Below are 20,922 nucleotides of genomic sequence, written 5' to 3'. Positions count from 1 at the left end.
GCTTGTTTATCGCATGTTGACTATATGGGCACCACATATAATTTAGATACCAAGCTCGCCTCTTGACCAGGTTTTCTGAAATGTATGGCCTTTTCTGGGCCAACACATTACAGAGAGGCGCGTAAAATGTGGCTTGTTGTTTTTGGAGCATTTTATCTTTATTGACTTCAAAGTGCAAATCAGTGCCAATAAAATCCATGCAGCGCCCAATCCACCCAAGCCATTCCGATACACAATTCTTCAGTTGGCCAACGTTTGGCGACGGAGCTGGGCGGCGCACAAGTTTACAAAAGAAAAAAAAAATAATGTCACAAACGGAAAAGGACGACAACGTAAGGAAGAATATTAGAGTTGGGATGAAATATATAAAATATGTAAAATATATCAAATATACAAGATATAAAAATCTTAAAAAAAATAACATATGTAAAATATATAAAATATATAAAATAAATAAAATAAATAAAATAAATAAAATAAATAAAATATATAAAATATATAAAATATATAAAATATAGAAAATTTATAAAATATATAAAATATGTAAAATATATCAAATATACAAGATATAAAAAATACTTAAAATAAATAAAATATGTAAAATATATAAAATATAGAAAATTTATAAATATATAAAATATATAAAATATAGAAAATTTATAAAATATATAAAATATATAAAATATATAAAATAAATAAAATATGTTGAATATATAAAATATATAAAATATCTATAAAATATATAAAATATATAAAATATATAAAATATAGAAAATTTATAAAATATATAAAATATGTAAAATATCAAATATAAATTGTTAATTGCAGAGCGCTGCCACATTGGACGTGGCGCTCGTCAGCATTTTGAAAGGCCCAAGGAATCTCAGAGTCAAGATGCCCTGGTACTATGCGCCCGTCTTTCTGCTGCTTTGGCTCGCGCTCTTCTTTGCGGTGGTCATTCCGCTCTTCAATCGCCTGCCGGAGAGTGTCACCATCGCCGAGGAGTCGCAGAAGCCGGGCGAGTTTGTGGCCGAGCGAGCACAGCAGCTGCTTTATAGCTTCGATAGCATCGGGCCCAAGGTTGTGGGCAGCATTGCCAACGAGAAGCTAACGGTTGACTTTCTGCTCGGCGAAGCGGAGAATGTGCGCACGGCCATGAGATCGGATCTGTACGAGCTGGAGGTGGATGTGCAGCAGCCGTCCGGTGCATATATGCACTGGAACATGGTGAACATGTACCAGGGCGTGCAGAACGTGGTCGTCAAGCTGAGCACGCGCAGCTCCACAAGCGAATCCTATTTGCTGCTCAACAGCCACTTCGACTCGAAGCCCAGCAGTCCCGGCACCGGAGACGATGGCACCATGGTCATTGTCATGCTGGAGGTGCTGCGCCAAATGGCCATATCGGATCGACCCTTCGAGCATCCCATCGTTTTTCTATTCAACGGCGCCGAGGAGAATCCGCTGCAAGCCTCGCACGGCTTCATCACCCAGCACAAATGGGCCAAGAACTGCAAGTAAGCCAATATCCGACAAACAGAAAGAGTTTTCTTTAATGACATCTATTGACAGAGCGCTGATTAATCTGGAGGTAGCTGGCAGTGGCGGGCGGGATCTGCTGTTCCAAAGTGGCCCCAACCATCCCTGGCTTATGCGTGTACGTTAAGTATATTCTCATTGAGCTCTTATCTTCAGATTTACCTGATTATTTACGGCGCGTGGCGGCAAACAGTTAGAAGTTTATCATGGATTGGTGCTAATAAAAATACTTTTACCCTCTTTTTATTGCACGACATAAAACCACTTTCGTCGCGTCCAACCAACATGGGATTTATGGACACAAAAACTTCCGTTCCGCTTTGAGTAGTATTACAGACATCATGCTAAACATCCTTTTGCGACGACCATGGCCGAGGAAATCTTTCAGGCCGGCATACTGCCCTCGGATACGGACTTTCGCGTATTCCGCGACTACGGCCAGGTGCCAGGCCTGGACATGGCGCAGATCAACAATGGCTATGTCTATCATACCGTATTCGACAACTATGCGGCTGTGCCTCGGGATTCACTGCAGAACACCGGGGAAAATGTTCTGCCGCTGGTGCGGGCTTTTGCCAATGCCAGCGAAATGCACGACACCGAGGTGGGTTCACTGTAACAGTCCGTACTCGAGTGATGCTCACATCCCGTTGCAGGCACACAGCGAGGGACACGCTGTCTTCTTTGACTATCTGGGCCTGTTCTTTGTCTTCTACACGGAAACAATTGGCATCGTGCTGAACTGTTGCATTGCGGCTGTCAGCCTGTTCCTCGTCTGTGTCTCCCTGTGGCGCATGGCGCGCGTCTCCGAGCAGTCCCTGTGCCAGATATCCATCTGGTTCGCCATCATCCTGGGTCTACACGTGCTGGGTGTATTACTTAGTTTGGGTCTGCCCCTGCTGATAGCTGTTATGTTTGATGCCGGCGATCGATCGTTGACCTACTTCACAAACACCTGGCTCATGATTGGCCTCTACATCTGTCCGGCCATCATTGGACTCAGTTTGCCCACGACGCTGTACTACAGTTTCCGGAAGAACGTAAGCAGACCTAACCCCAGCTCGAATCAATACAAAAATTCCCTTTGACACAGCTAAAGATCCACCACGCCTACCATCTGCACATGAGCCTGCATGCCCACTGTGTGGTGCTGGCCGTCATCGCCATCACACTGACTGCAATCAGTTTGCGCACGCCCTACCTGTGTATGATATCCACGCTCTTCTATTCCGCTGCGCTGCTCGTCAACCTGCTGAGCACCTTGCACGATCGAGGTGAGTTTTCTTTGATCATATATTAAAACTATTGCCTGATTAACTTTGATTTTAATTGCAGGCTATTACTGGGTGCTGATCACGCAGTTATTCCAGCTGATGCCCTTCTTTTACTTCTGCTATCTGTTCTACATGTTCCTGGTCGTTTTCATACCCATGATGGGCAGAAATGGCAGCTCCATTAATCCGGATCTCTTGGTTGCATTATTATGCACGGTCGGCACATTTTTCGCAATGGGCTTTATTGTGAGTGGAGCTCATTAGCTCATCCAGACAAATACTAATTATGTTTCCCAAACAAAAAAAGTCACCACTTATCAACATGTTCCGCTGGTCAAGATTTATTATGCTCACGCTGGGCATTGTCACGTTCATATTTAGCATGATTGCCGTCTCGGATGTGGGCTTTCCCTATCGAGCCAGGACCAGCGTTATGCGCGTCAACTTCCTGGTAAGATTGGTTTTTATATAATATTATAGATAAGAGTGATAACCCTGAGTGGATATTGGCAGCATGTGCGTCGCATCTTCTACGAGTATGATGGCAGCGTGAGCCTCAGCGACTCGGGCTATTATTTCGACTTCCAGGACCGGCGACTCGGCTATCCGCTCGAGGAGACTTCGGTCAATTTGACGGGTCTGTCTGGCATTGAGGAGCACTGCGATACGGAACTGATGTGCGGCGTGCCCTGCTTCAATCATCGCTGGTGCAAGGCGCGCACCTCCGGCCACTGGCTCGCTCGTGAACAGGAGGTGGCCATACCGGGCAACTCCTCCCTTATCCTTTTGGGCAAGACCATATTGTCCAGCGGCACCACGGTGCGCTATGAATTCGAGCTGAGTGGACCACCGCACATGGGCTTGTTCATACAGCCGCTGGAGGGTGTAACCGTTGAGGACTGGTCCTTTATAAGGACTCCGCTAGACGAACCGGAAAACTACAAGCTGCCCTATCAAATATTCTTCTCCTATGGCAAGGATAATTCATCCTTGCAATTCCACATAGACTTTGCAGTGAGTGCAGAAATTCGCGACTATTTTACCTGAACAAATTTATTTTAAATTTGAATCCCATTTAGAAACCTGCTGGAAACTTCGATGTGCCAATCTTTGAGCTGGGCGTTGCGTGGCATTATGTTAGCTACGACTTTGAAAGGGACTCGGCCGGATTGCAGTTTATAGCCGACTTTCCAGACTTTGTGCATGTGATGGAGTGGCCAACTCTATATAAGCGTTATATACTATAAACTAACTATAATATGATTTGTAAATTATTATTTAGTCAATATTTTTGATTATAAGAGATTAAAATATAATTAAACACAAACATAAAGGAATATTTACTAATGGGGTAAACTCTTGAATCAATATAAACGAATAAGATCTGGGAATATTTTTATACCCTGAACCCATTAAAAATGGGTAATCAGGGTATAATGTATTTGTGCAAATGTATGTAACAGGCAGTAGGAAGTATCTCCGAACCCATAAAGTATATATATTCTTGATCAACATCAACAGCCGAGTCGATCTAGCCATGTCCGTCCGTTTGTCCGTCCGTTCGTATGTACGAACGCAACGATCTCAGAACCTATAAGAGGTAGAGACTTGAAATTTTGGCTATAGTGCCCGCGATCGAGTTTGTTTCCGATATTCGATAACTTGCCCAGATTCCAAGTAATCGATAAAAGTCGATATCGAAATCCTGCATTTTTAGCAATTTCTGCAAATAATATGAGCTAGTGTCACCAAACTTGACATGTAGCTTCAAGAATAGTATATATATATCAAGTATTTTTCATTTTATATCTATCGCCTGTCGGAAGAAGAGGGTTCAGGGTATCCTCTAGTCGGGAGCTCCCGACTAGAACCTCTTACTTGTTTTATTTTATCCCCACGAATTTCCCTAGAATATCTATGATATCTACGTAAGGCTCAAAATTCGGAATTTAATTCAGAATATTGGAGAGCATGTTTGAAAGGAAGCAAATATGTATCCAGTATTCCATGTACCCCTCTATTTAGCTATTTACTTATAATTGCTTTATGCGCGCCTCTTTATTATTATTATTATATGAGCCCTATGTTCCACCCGATAAAGCTTCAAGTCGTAGACCGACCCTGAATTTACTGTTAGTTCCAATTGTTAACAAATAACGGTTAATTGCTTAACAGATGCGAAGTAGTTAGATCAATAAATCCACCTTATTAAGTACGATACCTGATAAAGATCTGGGTGAGTGATCACTCGCTCTTGACGATGCCAACTCAATCTGGACCCGAACCCTGTTCCAAAGTACCGACAAAGTGATTTACCCAATATGCATGTATAGATTTTGACAATGTGAAACGAGGCTCAATAAATGGTATATCAGCTATTGGGTCATAAATATCCACATCTATATATATATATATATAGTTACAAACAAAAAGTTTTACGAGGCGCACATAAAGATTAATTTAAAGATATGAAATCACAGCTAATAAAAGCTGCACATACCCCCCACACGTGGGAATTTGCTTTAAATTTAAGAAATCTAACCAGAGATGGACTCAGTCGTCCGAAATAGTTGGACCTTGCAGGTGCTCCGAATACGATCCAGTCACAAGTAGCTGCCGGCATGGATAACGGCAAGGATAAGGACGTAGGAGGCCTTGGCTATTATTATGGAGTACAACTATTAATCGTAGCATCTGTTTTCTATAATCGGTATAGGAGTTTCTCTCCGATGCAGTCAAACCCGAACCACCGAGAATGGATAATACAATCATTGAACTCACCGAGAAGGACCACCCCAAAAAGCAGCTGCCCTGGTACTATGCGCCCAGTTTTCTGCTTCTATGGGTCGCGCTCTTCTTTGCGGTGGTTTTTCCGCTCTTCAATTCGCTGCCCACACCGGTGAAAATTGAGGAGGAAGCTACGAAACCGGGTCAATTTGTGGCGGAGCGTGCTCAATACATATTGTTGGAGCTGGATCGTTTGGGTCCTAAAATCGTGGGCGATGAAATGAACGAGAAGACGATGGTGGAGTTTATGCTCAGGGAAATTGAAGCCGTGCGTGGGGAAATGCGACAGGATCTGTACGACTTGGAGGTCGATGTGCAACGGGCATCCGGCGCCTATATACACTGGGAAATGATCAACATGTACCAGGCCGTGCAGAATGTGGTTGTCAAGCTGAGCACGAAGAGCTCCAATAGCACATCCTATCTGCTCATCAACAGTCACTACGACACCAAGCCGGGCAGTGTGGGTAAGTGTGGAGCCAAGAAGCCGCTATATCGAGCCACAAGGCTAAGCCTGATTTGCTGCAGGTACTGGAGATGCTGGCTTCATGGTTGTCACCATGCTGGAGGTGATGCGGCAATTGGCCACATCCGAGCAAACGTTCGAGCATCCGATTGTCTTTCTATTCAACGGCGCCGAGGAGCAACCGCTGCAAGGCTCACATGCGTTCATCTCACAGCACAAATGGTCGCCCAACTGCAAGTGAGTAAGGTGTGAAATGTGTGTGAGAGCAGTCTCTAATTCACATTCTTAGGGCGCTGATCAATCTGGATTCCGCCGGCGCCGGCGGTCGTGAGATACTCTTTCAAGGCGGTCCAAATCACCCCTGGCTAATGCGGGTAAGTTGAGAGTTGGTTATGCTTTTGGCTCGGTCGAAGCTCACGTAGACCTTGCGTGGATCTTATCGGGCCAACGATATTGGTTTGATATCAAATTGTTATCAATGTTGCTTATCTGGCTTATCAGCTGCAAAATCTTGACTCTTTTAACTGATTACAGCACTATAGAGACGCCGCCAAGCATCCGTTTGCAACAACCATGGCCGAGGAGGTATTCCAGGCTGGCATCATACCCTCCGATACGGACTTTCGAATCTTCCGCGATTTTGGTCCAGTGCCAGGTGAGTGTGCCCCACTTCGCCCGTTTACAATCTATAAACCTCTTTTAATCAGGTCTGGATATGGCGGGTCAATATAATGGCTTCGTGTACCACACAAAATACGATCGCTTCGATGTGATATCCCGAGATTCTCTGCAGAATACGGGCGAGAATCTACTGTCTCTGGTGCGTAGTATCGGCAATGCGGAGGAGATGCACGATACTAAGGTACTTTCGCTCAGTAAAACGTTGCCAAAACCAATCTTGAGATAAGGCTTATCTTTTGTTAACTTTAGGCACACTCCGAGGGTCACTCGGTGTTCTTTGATTTCCTGGGCCTGTTCTTTGTCTACTATCTGGAGTCGACAGGCATTGCCCTCAACGTTTGCTTCGGCCTCGGCGGCATTATTCTGGTGTGCGTGTCCCTATGGCGCATGACAAGGACAACAGATCTGGGCATTGGATCCGTATCGGGCGCCTTTGGCATTATGTTTCTATTGGAGCTGGGCTCGTTTGTGCTAGCCCTAGGCCTGCCCATGCTCATGGCAGTGTTCTATGATGCCGGCGATCGCACCTTGACGTACTTCACCAACAGCTGGCTGGTAATCGGACTCTTCATTTGCCCCTCGGTCATTGGCCTCGTGTTGCCCTTCACACTCTACTACACCCTGAGGCCTAGTGTGAGTGCAATTTAACCTCCTTGTAAATCCGCTTTTTACCCTCGGGATTTCTTCTTTTTCTTTGCAGAGCAAAATACCCCACGCCTATCATCTGCATATGGCCGGCCACGCCCACTGTGTGTTTTTGGCAATTGTTTGTATTATATTGACTATCGCTGGTCTGCGCAGCGCGTATCTCTTCATGATCTCCCTGCTCTTCTATGTGGGTGCACTGACAATCAATTTGCTCAGCCGGCTGCACGATCGCGGTAGGTTTTAAATTGAATTCCAATTGGGAAGTGTGTTCCTTATATCTTGGCTATGGCTACAGGCTACTTCTGGTCGCTTGTGCTGTGCGCGTGCCAGGCAATGCCCTTTCTTTACTTCAGCTACTTGTTCCACGCTTTTCTTGTCATCTGCATTCCAATGACGGCGCGGAAGGGCACCGAGGTGAACCCGGATCTGCTGATTGCCCTCTTGTGTGCCTTGGGCTCAATACTGGCCCTGGGCTTTTTGGTAAGTCGAGCAACTGAAAATAACTATTATCCTTCTTTAGCTTACATCTATAAAGATTTGTATCTCTTGAGGCTATATAGAAAATTATGTTACTTACCTGCTCTACCTCTTAGGTTCCACTCATAAATATCTTCCGGCGACCGAATTGCATGATTGGCGGTCTGGCGCTCATAACCTTTATATTCTGCATGATATCCGTTTCGGACGTGGGTTTTCCCTATCGCCCTAAAACGAACGTGATGCGGGTTAACTTTTTGGTAAGCTAGCTTATTTATATATGCTTACCAGCATCGTCTATTAAAAACGACCCTGATTGCAGCAAGTGCATCGTAAATTCTATGAATATGATGGTTCCATCAGCCTGGAGGATTCGGGCTACTACTTCGACCTACAGGATCGTCGTCTGGAGCTGCCGCTGCGTGACAAAGTGGACTTCGACGGCCTGGTGCATCTCGAGGGCGAGTGCGATGCCCAAATGATGTGCGGTGTGCCCTGCTTCAATCATCGCTGGTGCGAGGCACGCCAGGCAGCTCGCTGGCTGCCCCGCAAGGAACCTGTCGAGGTGCCCGGCACCACAACCCTAGAGCTGCTGAACAAGACGATCTTAGCAGGCGGGTATACGGCACGTTATCAGTTCAAGCTGACGGGACCGGCACGCATGAGCATATTCCTGAAGCCCTTGGCTGGTGTGAAAATGCAGGACTGGTCCTTTTTGCGGGGTATGCTGGATAATCCTGGCACCTACAAGCCGCCATATCACATATTCTTTGCCTGGGGCGTCGACAGCTCGCCCATTGAATTTCACCTGGACCTGACGGTGCGTACTACTAGATATACTATCATCATATAAGTTAGTTATGTGCTCTTTGCAGAAAGTGAATGGCAATTTCCTTGAGCCAGTTTTCGAGATTGGCATCTCCGGTCATTATTTAAGTCATGTGCACAAGCGGGATGCGTACAGCGAGCAATTTATTGAGGATCTGCCAGATTTTGTGCACGCCATGGAATGGCCAGCCTCCTATGACCGCTATATATATTAATGATATTTAAGTACAATAAAATAGTTGAAAGAAAAATATAAATAAAAAACATTTCAATGTGTCTAAGCCCAACCCAACCCATGCAATTGTATTTGCTCTTCCTGGCTGCGGGCCCAGCTACTCTTTGTGGGCAAACAAAGGCCCAAAACTGGGCTAAAGATCAAACAAATGCCACTGGAGTAGTGCATTTCATAACGTAGTCGGAATAAATATTTAAGATTAAACAGAATTTCTAGCTCTGGTGGGTAGCAAACATTTGTGTAAATACAAACGCCACAAACTGTTGTAATAGCTGAAATTGTATGTCTGTGGCATCCACATTTCATTCAAGTTTTCTTTTTTTCGAGACGTATAAAATGTGTTGCATTGGGCCATTGGAAGACACACTTCGATTTGGTTAACACTCACGGAAAGATCACAGCCGAAAATAATGAAAATGAATTTCCTGGTGGTTCTATTCGTAGCCATCGCGCTTTTTGTATCGGCAAACGCGCAAACGACGGAGAGCATGACCTCCATCATCAGCGACATCAGCGATTCAATTTCCTCCGACTACTCGCCCACTAGCGACTATTACTCTTCCGACTACTCTACGTATCCCAGTTCCTATGACTACTACTATTCCGACTACTATGATGAAGTGACGACCACGAAGCCGTTCAAGCAGCAATTCCTATCGCTGCTCTTCAACAAGAAAGCTGGATAGAACTGAGACTCCGCCCAACCCGCCACATCCAGCAATAATTTGTTTCGTTAAAATGTGAAAATATACAACTTAATTAAAAGCCAAATAAAATTTAATTTAAAAACAAAAAAAAAAAAACAATTGTACCAATTGTAGTGGGGGGAGTGAATGACATTTGCACATGTCGTTTTGCACAGGTGTTGCCCAAGAATGAACCAACCCAATGAGGGCTCATTAACGCCTTTGGTCAAAATTGTTCACCTCTCTGTGAGCACGACTCCAACAAAGGTCAGCGCCAGACGGACGCCCGGACAGACAGCTAGACATGATCATGGTCAGGTGGCGTGGCAACAGTGTCTAGTATAAGTATAGTGATACTCGTCCGATGCTTTTCGGTTTAATGATGATGTTGTTGCCGCCTCCGCTATAGCTGCGACTATGGGTATATCCGCTTAGGAGTGGGGAGAGGGGAGAGGGGCGAGGGGGGTTTGGCTGCATTGCGCAATTTGATTTCATGTGGCTGTGGCACATCAGAATTTGCAGCTAAAGCTAAAGGTAAATGTCTACAATGTGTAGCTGACAAATTGATTTGAAATGCGAGACGTGTTCTTTGAATGCCACGATACAAGTTTATTTCTCGATAAACATACTCAATCAAAAACTGACCAAAATATTCAGTTACAGCGTTTAGACTACAGTGAAACGACCAATAGAAAGATTTCTAGAATCTTTTTAAGTAAATAAAAACTGAACAAATTTTTGAAACATATTTAAAAATAATGTAAAGCAGCCTCCAAGAATTTATATATTCAAAAATTTATCTTTTCGATGTCTCGAAGATTTTTAATTAAAATAATACAAAAAAATAGTAAAGAATTTTTGGGATTTTCTAAATTTGATTATAAATTAATTTGAGCCAATCACAGACAAACTCTAAATAATTATGTTTAGGAGTTTGAGACCAGGATTGAAAAATCTATTAAATTGTGGAAAAATGAACTGAAGAATAATTAATTTATCTAAAATATTTGTTTCTGTAATTTTCAAGAAAATTTTCAAAAATATTTGTTAAGTTTGAAAACTAACTAAAATAAAACGATTTGATTTTAATTCAAACTTTTTGTTCCAAACCTTAGACAGAAGCTTTTACTGAGGCGCCAAAAGCTGTTGTGGGCTATAAACAGTTCACTAGACAAATTGCAGATTTAACAACAATTTAGAAACAACAACACGCAAACAATGCACTTGAAGAAGTCGGGGTAGATTAAATCTGTTTTGGCCAGGCTGTGAGTTTGGCTTCTGATCTGTGCATCTTCCAAATGCTAAACACCCATCAATGGCCAAGCTGGAGCTAGAGTCGGAGACAGAGCCAGAGAAGCTCTGCTGCAAGCGTTGCAAGAGGCAGCTGTAAAGTTCAAGCATTCAGCATTCGGTACTCGAGTACTCGAAAGCAGCGCGGCACAAGATTCAAGATTTTGCTATAAATATTCAAACCTTTGGCGTTGGTGGCCACAGTTTCAAATCGAGACGCCGACAGAGACGCCACTCTAGAGCCCAGCACAGGATACAACCAACTAATGCGATACCTTGTAAGTACACATCCGTTTCATTCAGTTCAATTGGACTAATCCTCTGTCAGCTGCTGACTCTGGCAGCTCTGCTGCTGTGCACAACACATGCACGACCGCAAGGACCTGCCACGGAGCCAATCAAGATAATACGACAGGATCAGGAGGTGAACTTCGATGGCTCCTACAAGTATGGCTATGAGACCGAAAATGGCATTAATGTGGAGGAGGAGGGCTACCTCAAGAATGCTGGCACCGACAATGCAGGACCGGTGAGTGAGACCCCAAAAATCGCACAGCCATTTGGCATTTGCATCTGAAGCTGCCTCACGACATTGCCCCGCGGGGCTGACAAATTGTTCGGGTCATGTAATTAGCTGTGCATCTGTGCATTGTTTTCTGCTCTTTTTCGGCTTCTTTCTTTGCCTGGGTCTAAAAGGTCGCTCAGGGCTTCTTCTCCTACACCGCGCCCGATGGCACACCCATACGGATTACCTATGTGGCCGATGAGAACGGCTTCCAGCCGCAGGGCGATCATCTACCCACAGCTCCGCCCATACCACCAGCCATACAGCGGGCCTTGGATTACATAGCCACAGCACCACCGCCACCCGCTGAGCAGCAGAGCGCCTACACCGCACGCCGGGGCTAAGTAATCTCTCTCTCTCTCTCTGAGAGCACAGAGAAAGAAAAGTAGTGCGAGCGTGGGAGAGAGAGGCGAATTGTGAGAAGTGGAGACAGCGAAAATTTGCTTGTTATCCAAAATTGTTAAATCAAGAAATTAGAAACCATTCCGCACATGTAAATAAATATGCAAAATTAATAAACTGTGTCTAAACGGAGAGTTCTTGAGTCTTTAAAAATAAATTACTTAAATTTATTAATATACAAATAAAGAAAATGCAGTAGCTAAATAGCTAATGTGAGCCCTTCGATTAGGCAAGTGAACATAGAAACATCCGGGTCGGAATACAAGACTTATCTATGCTGATATATGTTATGTAATATATTAGCTATTAAAAGCATGTTGGATAATATAAAACATATATATAAATATAGATGATAAGTGCTCTTTAGCCAACTAGCAGAGCCCAATGCCAGGCTTAAAGCACCTGCAATCTTTAATATTTCATTAAAGAATATACTTCAAGTCGATTAAAAAGGCTTCAAATAGCAAATGCCTTGTTAGCAGTATGAAATGTTGCTACAAAATCTTTCTAGACCATATGAAGGCTTTCTACAATATTCTCTAGACCATACTCATACAAAATATATATAAAACAGCTTAATAGGCAAGTTTGTGGTGCCCTTTTGCAACTTCTATAGTGCCTCAAATAAATTTTGCATATTCTATCACATATAATAAAAAGGTTAAATATAGATCAATTTATGATTTCGCTGATTATTACCTGATTACCTGTTTTTTATTTCTCTTTCAAACCCACAATGAGATATTCTTCGTCTCCACACAGCATACTTTCAGGCAGTCGAGTAAACAGCCCAAGCAACTGGTTTAATGTGTTTCTGTGGTGCTGCTCATCGAATGGAGATGTTGCTCCACATGTCGTCACCTCTTACTTAATGCTCGCCAAAATTAGTCGATGTCAAAAGAAATGTTAGCGTTTCCGTGTCGTCGATGTCAAACACCGAAAATTAATTGAATCGATTGCCATAAGAAGAATGGTCTATCCGTTTAATCATACTGCGTGTTGGGTGGCAGCTGCTTTCCAGATAAATATGTCGTAAACGCCTCGTAAATCACGGTTAATAGATCGAGTTTTGAGCGCTTTGCAAATGTTGTCCGTTCAGCTCCGAGCTGGCCAGTTGGCCATAGCACACATAGAACGAGTGGATCTTCCGTAGGCCCGGTGGGCGTTGTGGATCGCTCATAAGTATATAAAGCTCTGGTCGTGGCTAAAACTGCTCATTGCTGATTAACCATGTTGCTGCGTCTAACGGTAAGTTTGGCAGCTGCTGCAGCTGCAGTTGGTCTAACCACGCCTCCCGCCTCCAATAGATTTGGCTACTGATCTGCGCTGCAGTTGCGCTGGCCCAGAGCGATGGTCGCTATCGTCCTGCGCCAACCACACCGGCCGTGCTAAGGGCGAGGGCTAATGCCAATGCCAATGCCAATGCGGGACGCTATGTGGCTGGCAATGATGGACGCTATCGCGGTGGCGGCGATGGGCGCTACAGTGGCGGCAACGATGGACGTTATGTGCACCAGGATGTCAAGTACCAGCACGATAATCGTCCTGGTGGTGACTACACTGGCGACAGCAATCCCTATGTGGCTGATAAGAACAAGTTCGGTGCTGGCGGCGGTGCTGGACGTGGCGGTGGTGGAGCCGGTGCCAGTGGAGCTAGCGGCAGTCGAGCTGGTGCTGGTGCTGGAGCTGGTGCGACAACTGCTGCTACTAAGCCACGCCCAAGTCCGTCGCTGCCACGCCCAACGCCTGCCGCTGATCTGCGGCCCAACTTGCCACAAGGACGCGGCACGGGCATTGGCAAAAACGGTTTCCTGATTCTGCGTCAAGAAGGCGAGGTGCAGGCCGATGGCTACAACTATCTGTAAGTGATCATATTCCTTAGAGTCATGCGATATTAAACCGAATCCCTGTGCCAGCTACGAGACGGAGAACGGCATTCTTGGCGAGGAGAGCGGACGCATTGAGAAGCAAACGGAGGGCGAAGCTCTGCGCTCCAAGGGCTACTACGAATACACCGGTGACGATGGCCTGCTCTACCGCGTCGACTATGTGGCCGATGAGAATGGCTTTGTGCCCGCCGGCGAACACATTCCCAAAGTGCCGGAGCACATACCCAGGCTGCTGGCCTATCTGAAGGAGCAGGGCGCTTTGTAAATATACATTAAAATCTATTTTGTTCGTTATTTCGGTTATCAGGAAATAAAAGAGTTATTAAAAAAAATGGTATGTATTAATTTCTGGATAATATACCAAGTACTACCAAATTATGCTCAAATATATGTAAATATGAAAGCAGTTGGAACTTGGGGAGCTCTTCAAAAAATATTGTAAGACGATGAACAAAACAGGAATCTCTCAGTTAGAAAATACTTTATTATTAGAAGAAAAAGCATTATAGATCAACTAGAATAACTACTAAAGCCTTTGGATAAGACAAGTCTGGGATTAGAAGCCGGTTTCTCGTTGCTCAGAGCTATAAAATAAATACATACAAGGATTCATTTGGCAAATATATTTCATTTTTTATATAAATATATATGAAGATTAGTTCAGGGTCGGCAAGATCTGCTGTTGTATATACTCGAGCACCTCATTAATAGTTGACTGCACTTTGGCGGGCTGCAATAAAGATAAATTTATCAAGCTGTCTTTTAAGCTTTGACATTTTAGCTGACTTACATCCTGTTCGGTATTGATCTTTGTATCCGCAAACTGCCCGGGATAAGGCAGCTGCTGGTCAGATTTTTGGTCTGCCAACGGAGTTTGGGGCTGCGTATACTCATAGGACTGAACCGGTAGGTAATGTAACTGGGGTTTAGTATCCCAGAGCCGGTTCTCGTTCACGTAGCTGAATTGGCGTTGATCCTCGTTGGTGCCATCGCCATCGCGAACCCATTCAAATTGAATAATTTGCCAGCCGGTGCCATTGTAGTTGAAGTCAATCATGAAGCGCAGATGATCGCGTGGTCCCAGAGCAAAGTTCTCCTCCGCCTCCTGCACACTGGCGGCCAGCTGCTGCTCGGCCTGCCGAAAGATGCCGCGCAAATCATTCGCATACGGTTGGCCGCTATCTCCGTATCCGCCATCGTAGGGCCTGGGATCGTGCCGATACTTGCCGCTGTCATCCGGTTGGTACCAGCCGGCCGAGCCATGCAGCTGGTGCGCATAATGTCCCGGCTTGGCTGGTGCTGTGGGCAGTGGCGGCTGCTGATCCTCCCCAGATCCTTGTGCCCGGCCCAGGCTTAACAGGAGAAAGGCAATGAACAAAGTTGTGTACATCTCGACTAGTTGAATGCGTTTAATTGTAGCTAATCCAATCACTGGCCAGGTTAGTTTCAGTTTCAATTGCACTCGAAGTGGGCATCGACTGGCAGCTAATTAATTGTCTGACTTTATGTAGAAGATGCGGCCGTTTAATTATTTAATTACCTAGTTTATTCGGTGGTTGCTGCGACTGATTGCTGCACGAGCCACACGGTCGAGTCTAATTGAAATTCTTTGCACACTAACAAGCCATAAAGTGGCTACCGAGTAATCCCAGTCACCAGGCCAAGTAACCCAACTCGTTTTCATAGACAGCTCCCAATTGCTTCTGACCTTTTGAACGCCGGCGACAAAAATATCTCAAAACGGAAACCAGTGTCGACAGCTGTCACAGTCGTACGGGGTAATCCGATGAGCCTCCGTCTTGTTTCAGTGCTAGAAATTGCGAAATATTTGCAGCAAAAGCTAAGAGTTTCTTGATTTAGATTGAACAAATAATTCAGAAAATTAATTTCAAAAAATAAGTAAGACAACGTAATCAGTTCCTTGTTAAATTTTTCTTAAAACCAGTTGAATTGTTGTCTATAAATATGCATTAAATTATTACAATACAAGAACTATTTAAATAATTACTAAGAAAAGCTAGAACTTTCCTCAAATTAAGTTGATTCCGCTTGCGCTCATCTTTAAGGCTATATGCAAACATGCTTACAATATAAATTCCACTCCGATCAAATGCACTTTAACCAGAAGCCACATTCAATGGATATTTCTAATCGCCTTATCATTGTAAATGTCGGAAGCTTGCATTTTTGTCTGGTTGGAGGCAATTTGTAAACAATTCAACGGATTTGATAGGATCCAAGTTAATTAGTGTCGTTTAAATGAAATTTAACGCTCATCATAAACAATAAAACGATCGTTTGCCTTAATGGGCATTCATAATAGCCGACAATCAATCAAAACCGGGCGCTAAGCACTCATCAATCATCAATCATCAGTCAGCTGTCAGCTGTCAGCAATGGGCATTCAAAACATGTTGGGAGCAAGTCAAAACACGCTTGGGCTACAAAGAATGTTTGAGCCGTGTGTGAAATTGAAAGTGAAAACGCCCACAGAGCTAAGCAAAAATCTTAAGTCTGAACTTCGCAAAGAAACTTTAACCTTTTACCTTGCCGACGGACATGAGTCAAAGAGAAATTAGTCATATCCGAATATGTACGAGCATAAGTTAACAAACTTGGTAGCTGATCTAAACTCTGACATTTAACCTTTTACCTTGCAGAGTGGATAACAGAAATTCACAAAAATCAAATTAAATAAGGAACATAAAATACCTTGAAATGCTTTCAATATGAGGCGTAACCAAGCCCTAAGACAATCAAATGTATTTTGACATTTTTGTCAGATAACAATTGTTTGTTTTTTGACAACTTCCAAAAGCTGGTCTGCAAAAATTAATATTTTTGTTATAGTTAATTAAACACGCCAAGTCTAGAACCGACTAAAACAATGATAAAACAAGATACCAGTTAGATTAATAACCAGTTGTTTTAGTTGCTGCATATGCAAATTTTTGCACCTGGCATATTTATTTCACATAATATAAAACACATACAGGTAAGCAGAGATACAATATATCTGTAAGTGTGATGAGTTTTGGCTGCGCTAATCCAAACAATGCGTAATTTGGTGTTTTGCATGCAATTAATTTATTTCAGCTCCCCTCAGCTGACTCCACCATAAATAATCAACACACAAGATTGACAAATACCAACGAAATTCACGAAACAACAAGCGAATCTGTCGCCACATTTAAGAGTTTTTTTTTTGTTAAATTATTTAATTGCATTTCTGTGGTGGCGCCCATGGGCCTAGACGATTAAATTTTCGGCGTCACGATTTTAACCCTTGGTCGTATAAAAACAATAAAAACAAATCTCAACCTTGAACTTAAATTTACTTGTTTTGTGAAATTCCTTTAGACTGAGTGCGCAACTGATAAATTTCTGTTTAAAAATCACAACAACATTCATCTTCTCTCCTCCACAGGCTGTGATTTTATTCAGATGGTAATTTCCCTTTTGTTCTCGCATAAAATAAGCCGATAACGTAAAAGACGAGATATAACATTAATATTTAATTTAGCACAAACTGATAAAAATCACGCCAAAGCTGAAAGCTCTAGAAATTTACGACTCTAACTGCGTATCGGATCTTTGATCGGTGCTTTGAACTTTACGGTATTTTCTACAGCTCTACGCCCACCGATATTCATATATATATATATATACTATATATATACTTTATATGTATGAGCTGCTGCTTGTATCTCATTAAGCCTCGGATCATTTGGTAATTTGTTGTATTGTTCCAAATGCAGTTCGTGTGACGCCTTTGGCAAAATTTACAATGCATTTTGTATTTTCTAAATTAATTTGTTCGCAAAAACAAATGTACACAGCAAACGGCCACAAATCATTTGATTTAATTGATTCCATTAAAGGTACACACACTGAGTGCTACCCAAAGTCATCCATCTATTTGGCGATTCGGCTACCAATTCGCACACGGTTGCAAAACTGGCTTCAGCTGAGAATATTTATAGGCCACAAGATCTACAAATTATTTCGAATATAGAGCGAGATGATAATTAAGCAAACTTCACTTAAGTTAATCTTTAAAACCGGCTGCTAAAAACAAATCCGACCGACAGCCAGGCAGATACACCGAAATCGTATAAGCCCACGCGGAGAGTAATGGCAATTTATGGCCCAAACACAGTGCTCAATACTCAACCTATAAAGATTTCAATTGCTTAGCAAATGCCGTCTGAAAGCAGGTGAAAATACGCGTTTATCATAAGTGTTTGGCGAGGTGTCGAAAACGGGAATCAGATCCAATGCGCGTGCTGACATTATTATGAATGTATTGTGGAAGCAGCACGACAAAATGCCTGCTAAAAAAAATCGAAGAATTATGTATTTGATAAGAGACATTCACAAATTTATGAGAGCTTTATGCAAAACTTGCAAATGATTTAAACTAAATATATTCTGCTTACAATTTTATAAAAGAATGATCAAAGAAAGTTTTTTAATATATCATTTATATAATATTTTAAAATATATATATTGTTTATTATACATAATATAATGCCAAAAAATGTATTGAAAGTACAGGTAGTACGAAAAGTACTTGGCACTGAGATACTCCGTACTCAAGGTAACATGTTTTATCACTTATTTTCTGCGATACTATCGTTAGTTATTTTAAAGTCTTATAGTCTTTAATCTTATGTGGGACCACACCTATAAAGCAGACGAGATTGGGTAAATAAATCTATCAGATATAAGATTTATATACTACTTATACTTTTTAAGCCCCTTAAATTTGCTAGAGTTTTGTCAACGAAACTTCCATAGAGTCATTTGAATTGCTTGCGATTAAAGCCGCAAACGTATATATACATTTGTATGTCATGAGTGATTAAGTTTCAAACAATAAGTCACAGAGGGAAAAATAAAAACGGAAATAAAATAATAACCGACCGGACGCTTAGTCATGCAGTGTAAGAATGCGTGATATGCTCAAGCCGAATGCCATACAGCTATGTAGTTCGTGTTGTGACTTCTTGCTGGAAGCTCGTACTTACACCTAAACGAGCCAAGTGCATTCTTATCAGTGGCCAACCGAATGATGGGCCGTACTCTCACACTGTTCTCGGGCTTCACTGTACTTGCAGTTGTGTGCAACAGTTGCGCCGCAGCCGAGATACTCGAGTGCTATGAGTGCTTCGAGGGAGCGGGAGCAAATATGGAGAAACCGCTTCCGGTATGCTCACAGCTGAAAAACAGTCCGGAATTCAGAGTGCCCTGTCCCAACTCCACGATGTGCTCGAAGACAGTGAACACAATTAACTTACAAAATGGATCGAAATGGTCGGCTGTTCTCAGAGGCTGCGCAAACCAAGTGAAGATAACGCATGTTCTGCGCAATAGATTTTATGAGGAAGTCGCCGTCATAGATGAGCCCTATAAAGATGGCTGCATTGAGAAGAAACATCACAATATGCTGACATCAACGGTCCAGCAATGTTATTGCCGGGGCAATCTGTGCAATTCGGCGACTTATCGCGACCTCAACGTTCCATTTAAAATGACATATATAATGTTGCTGTTGAGCTACTTGCGGCAACTCATTGGGATTTGAATGCTCTTAGTCAGATTATATAGAATTAACCAGCTATACCTGCCGACTATGTAGCAGTTTATTAGTATAACAGGAAAGTCTCTTTAATTAACTATAAGTATCTTTAAGAACTTGAATAAATATATATAGATAATAATAACAATTCCGGTTGCATACCAAATCTACTCATGTATATTATCATTAAGTAGCTTAAAAAAGATTATAGAATATCAAATTGAATAAAAGCTTTAAATGTATCTGTGATATACGTTAAATTCTCCTGCTACAGCCGACCGACAGATTATGAAGAAAGTGTGAAATGCTTTTAGTCAAAATATGAATCAAGGTCAATGGCAAATCTGAATCAGCGGGAAGCCATATAAAGTCAATTCAAGCTGCATTCCCAATGCCCAATCAAATTGGACTTGTAATTGATTAAAAGTCAGCAAACACTTAAATATTTATTAAGTATTTGTGATTTTTATAAATGCCATAATTATACCGACTATACATACTACACCAGAGTGATTCAAGAGTCAAAAAACAGCAACAAAAGCCACGCGACGTGATTCACAGTGCGAGGGATTTGGAGATTTGGCACTTGGGGTTCGGGCACGGAACGGAACGGAACCGAATGGATCGGATCGGATCGGATCGATTTGGCCTGGCATGCGGGTTCAGTGTACGACCTTTGCAGTGCAGTGACTGCAACGCCCCTCCCTTGCCCCACCTCGACCCAACTCTTTTCGCTTTCCTCTACTCAGGATCGTCGCCGGCTGTTTAATCACAGTTTATGTTTATTGTTGCAATTAATCCGCACAATAAAAGATATGCTTAACAACGGCAGCTGCGGCCGACTTTTTGGATAGTTAAAGCCAACAAAAAAACCGTTAAGTTAAGTTAAGCTAAGGACACACATCCGAGCATCGGGAGTCGATGTCAATGTTTGCGACACGATTAAAATCAATTTTGTCAACATTTTTCTTCCACGTCTGTTGACGATTTTGATTCTGATTTCGATTTTGATTCCGGTTATACATACGCATACGCATATGTTGGGGCACCAAGCCCCAGTACTCAGTCCCCAATCCCGTCCCAATCTCAGCTTGAATAAAATTAATGCATTTCGCATTGCGGCAGGCGCGCGCAATTTGAATGTTGTTTTTGTAGCTGTTGTGTCTCTTGTTGCCGTGTTTCCGTTGTTTTTTTTTTTTTCGTAATTTATGATTTCATTACGGCACTTTTATGGCGCTTCCGAGTGCCTCAGGTAGTTGGCTTGGATACGATCTATAGAAGACGATGTTGTCATCAGTTCAAGTCCCAAGATTAAGCTACGCACCAACTGCAACAATGTGATAAAAATATTTAAATGTGACGCTTCGTTTAATTACGAACAGCTTTTGATGATGAAATGCTGCATATCCTAGAACAATAATTGGCACTTAATAATTTCCAATAACAATAATAATATGTTTATAAATAGATTTCGATACAGCCAATGCGCAGGCGTTCGGCTTTGTTGTCAAGCTGCTTTTTGGGACCAAAATTAAGGGACATTAATATTTGAATAAAAATATGATAATAATACG

The 20,922-nt window shown here is 42.6% G+C and overlaps 7 protein-coding genes across 7 annotated transcripts; 6 read left to right on the top strand and 1 right to left on the bottom strand.

The window, feature by feature from the left end:
* The first annotated feature begins 240 nt into the window (after window positions 1-240).
* On the top strand, window positions 241-4,106 carry LOC135431551 (endoplasmic reticulum metallopeptidase 1-like). Its single transcript, XM_064686758.1, has 10 exons — window positions 241-332; window positions 829-1,517; window positions 1,573-1,657; window positions 1,868-2,143; window positions 2,196-2,579; window positions 2,633-2,813; window positions 2,875-3,059; window positions 3,121-3,264; window positions 3,327-3,827; window positions 3,893-4,106. Exons 1-10 carry the CDS (start codon window positions 306-308, stop codon window positions 4,058-4,060), a joined length of 2,640 nt encoding a protein of 879 aa, XP_064542828.1. The 5' UTR covers window positions 241-305; the 3' UTR covers window positions 4,061-4,106.
* A 1,216-nt stretch (window positions 4,107-5,322) lies between these two features.
* LOC135432021 (endoplasmic reticulum metallopeptidase 1-like) lies at window positions 5,323-8,944 on the top strand. The gene is made up of 12 exons (XM_064687465.1): window positions 5,323-5,458; window positions 5,530-6,067; window positions 6,129-6,303; window positions 6,356-6,440; window positions 6,601-6,721; window positions 6,774-6,928; window positions 6,997-7,380; window positions 7,448-7,628; window positions 7,691-7,875; window positions 7,989-8,132; window positions 8,195-8,692; window positions 8,748-8,944. Exons 1-12 carry the CDS (start codon window positions 5,435-5,437, stop codon window positions 8,913-8,915), a joined length of 2,658 nt encoding a protein of 885 aa, XP_064543535.1. The 5' UTR covers window positions 5,323-5,434; the 3' UTR covers window positions 8,916-8,944.
* Window positions 8,945-9,324: 380 nt separating this feature from the next.
* Window positions 9,325-9,695, top strand: LOC135432359 (uncharacterized). Its single transcript, XM_064688025.1, has one exon. The coding sequence runs from the start codon at window positions 9,346-9,348 to the stop codon at window positions 9,619-9,621; it is 276 nt and encodes a 91-aa protein (XP_064544095.1). The 5' UTR covers window positions 9,325-9,345; the 3' UTR covers window positions 9,622-9,695.
* A 1,241-nt stretch (window positions 9,696-10,936) lies between these two features.
* Window positions 10,937-11,820, top strand: Cpr49Aa (Cuticular protein 49Aa). Its single transcript, XM_064688234.1, has 3 exons — window positions 10,937-11,007; window positions 11,215-11,440; window positions 11,608-11,820. The coding sequence occupies exons 1-3, from the start codon at window positions 10,937-10,939 to the stop codon at window positions 11,818-11,820; spliced, it is 510 nt and encodes a 169-aa protein (XP_064544304.1).
* A 1,180-nt stretch (window positions 11,821-13,000) lies between these two features.
* Window positions 13,001-14,088, top strand: Cpr49Ab (Cuticular protein 49Ab). The gene is made up of 3 exons (XM_064686787.1): window positions 13,001-13,126; window positions 13,186-13,739; window positions 13,795-14,088. Exons 1-3 carry the CDS (start codon window positions 13,109-13,111, stop codon window positions 14,030-14,032), a joined length of 810 nt encoding a protein of 269 aa, XP_064542857.1. The 5' UTR covers window positions 13,001-13,108; the 3' UTR covers window positions 14,033-14,088.
* A 287-nt stretch (window positions 14,089-14,375) lies between these two features.
* Window positions 14,376-15,218, bottom strand: LOC135431847 (uncharacterized). The gene is made up of 2 exons (XM_064687184.1): window positions 14,558-15,218; window positions 14,376-14,497 (listed from the first exon to the last, which is right to left on the bottom strand). Exons 1-2 carry the CDS (start codon window positions 15,155-15,157, stop codon window positions 14,423-14,425), a joined length of 675 nt encoding a protein of 224 aa, XP_064543254.1. The 5' UTR covers window positions 15,158-15,218; the 3' UTR covers window positions 14,376-14,422.
* Window positions 15,219-18,787: 3,569 nt separating this feature from the next.
* LOC135432092 (uncharacterized) lies at window positions 18,788-19,423 on the top strand. The gene has a single exon (XM_064687565.1). The coding sequence runs from the start codon at window positions 18,839-18,841 to the stop codon at window positions 19,352-19,354; it is 516 nt and encodes a 171-aa protein (XP_064543635.1). The 5' UTR covers window positions 18,788-18,838; the 3' UTR covers window positions 19,355-19,423.
* The last annotated feature ends 1,499 nt before the right edge of the window (window positions 19,424-20,922 follow it).

Source organism: Drosophila montana, unplaced genomic scaffold (genome assembly GCF_035044405.1).
Source record: "Drosophila montana isolate Dmon_TW-CO22-7 unplaced genomic scaffold, ASM3504440v1 contig_3200_1, whole genome shotgun sequence".
In the NCBI taxonomy this organism is placed as follows: Eukaryota; Metazoa; Arthropoda; class Insecta; order Diptera; family Drosophilidae; genus Drosophila; species Drosophila montana.
This window is presented reverse-complemented; position numbering and strand designations above follow the sequence as displayed.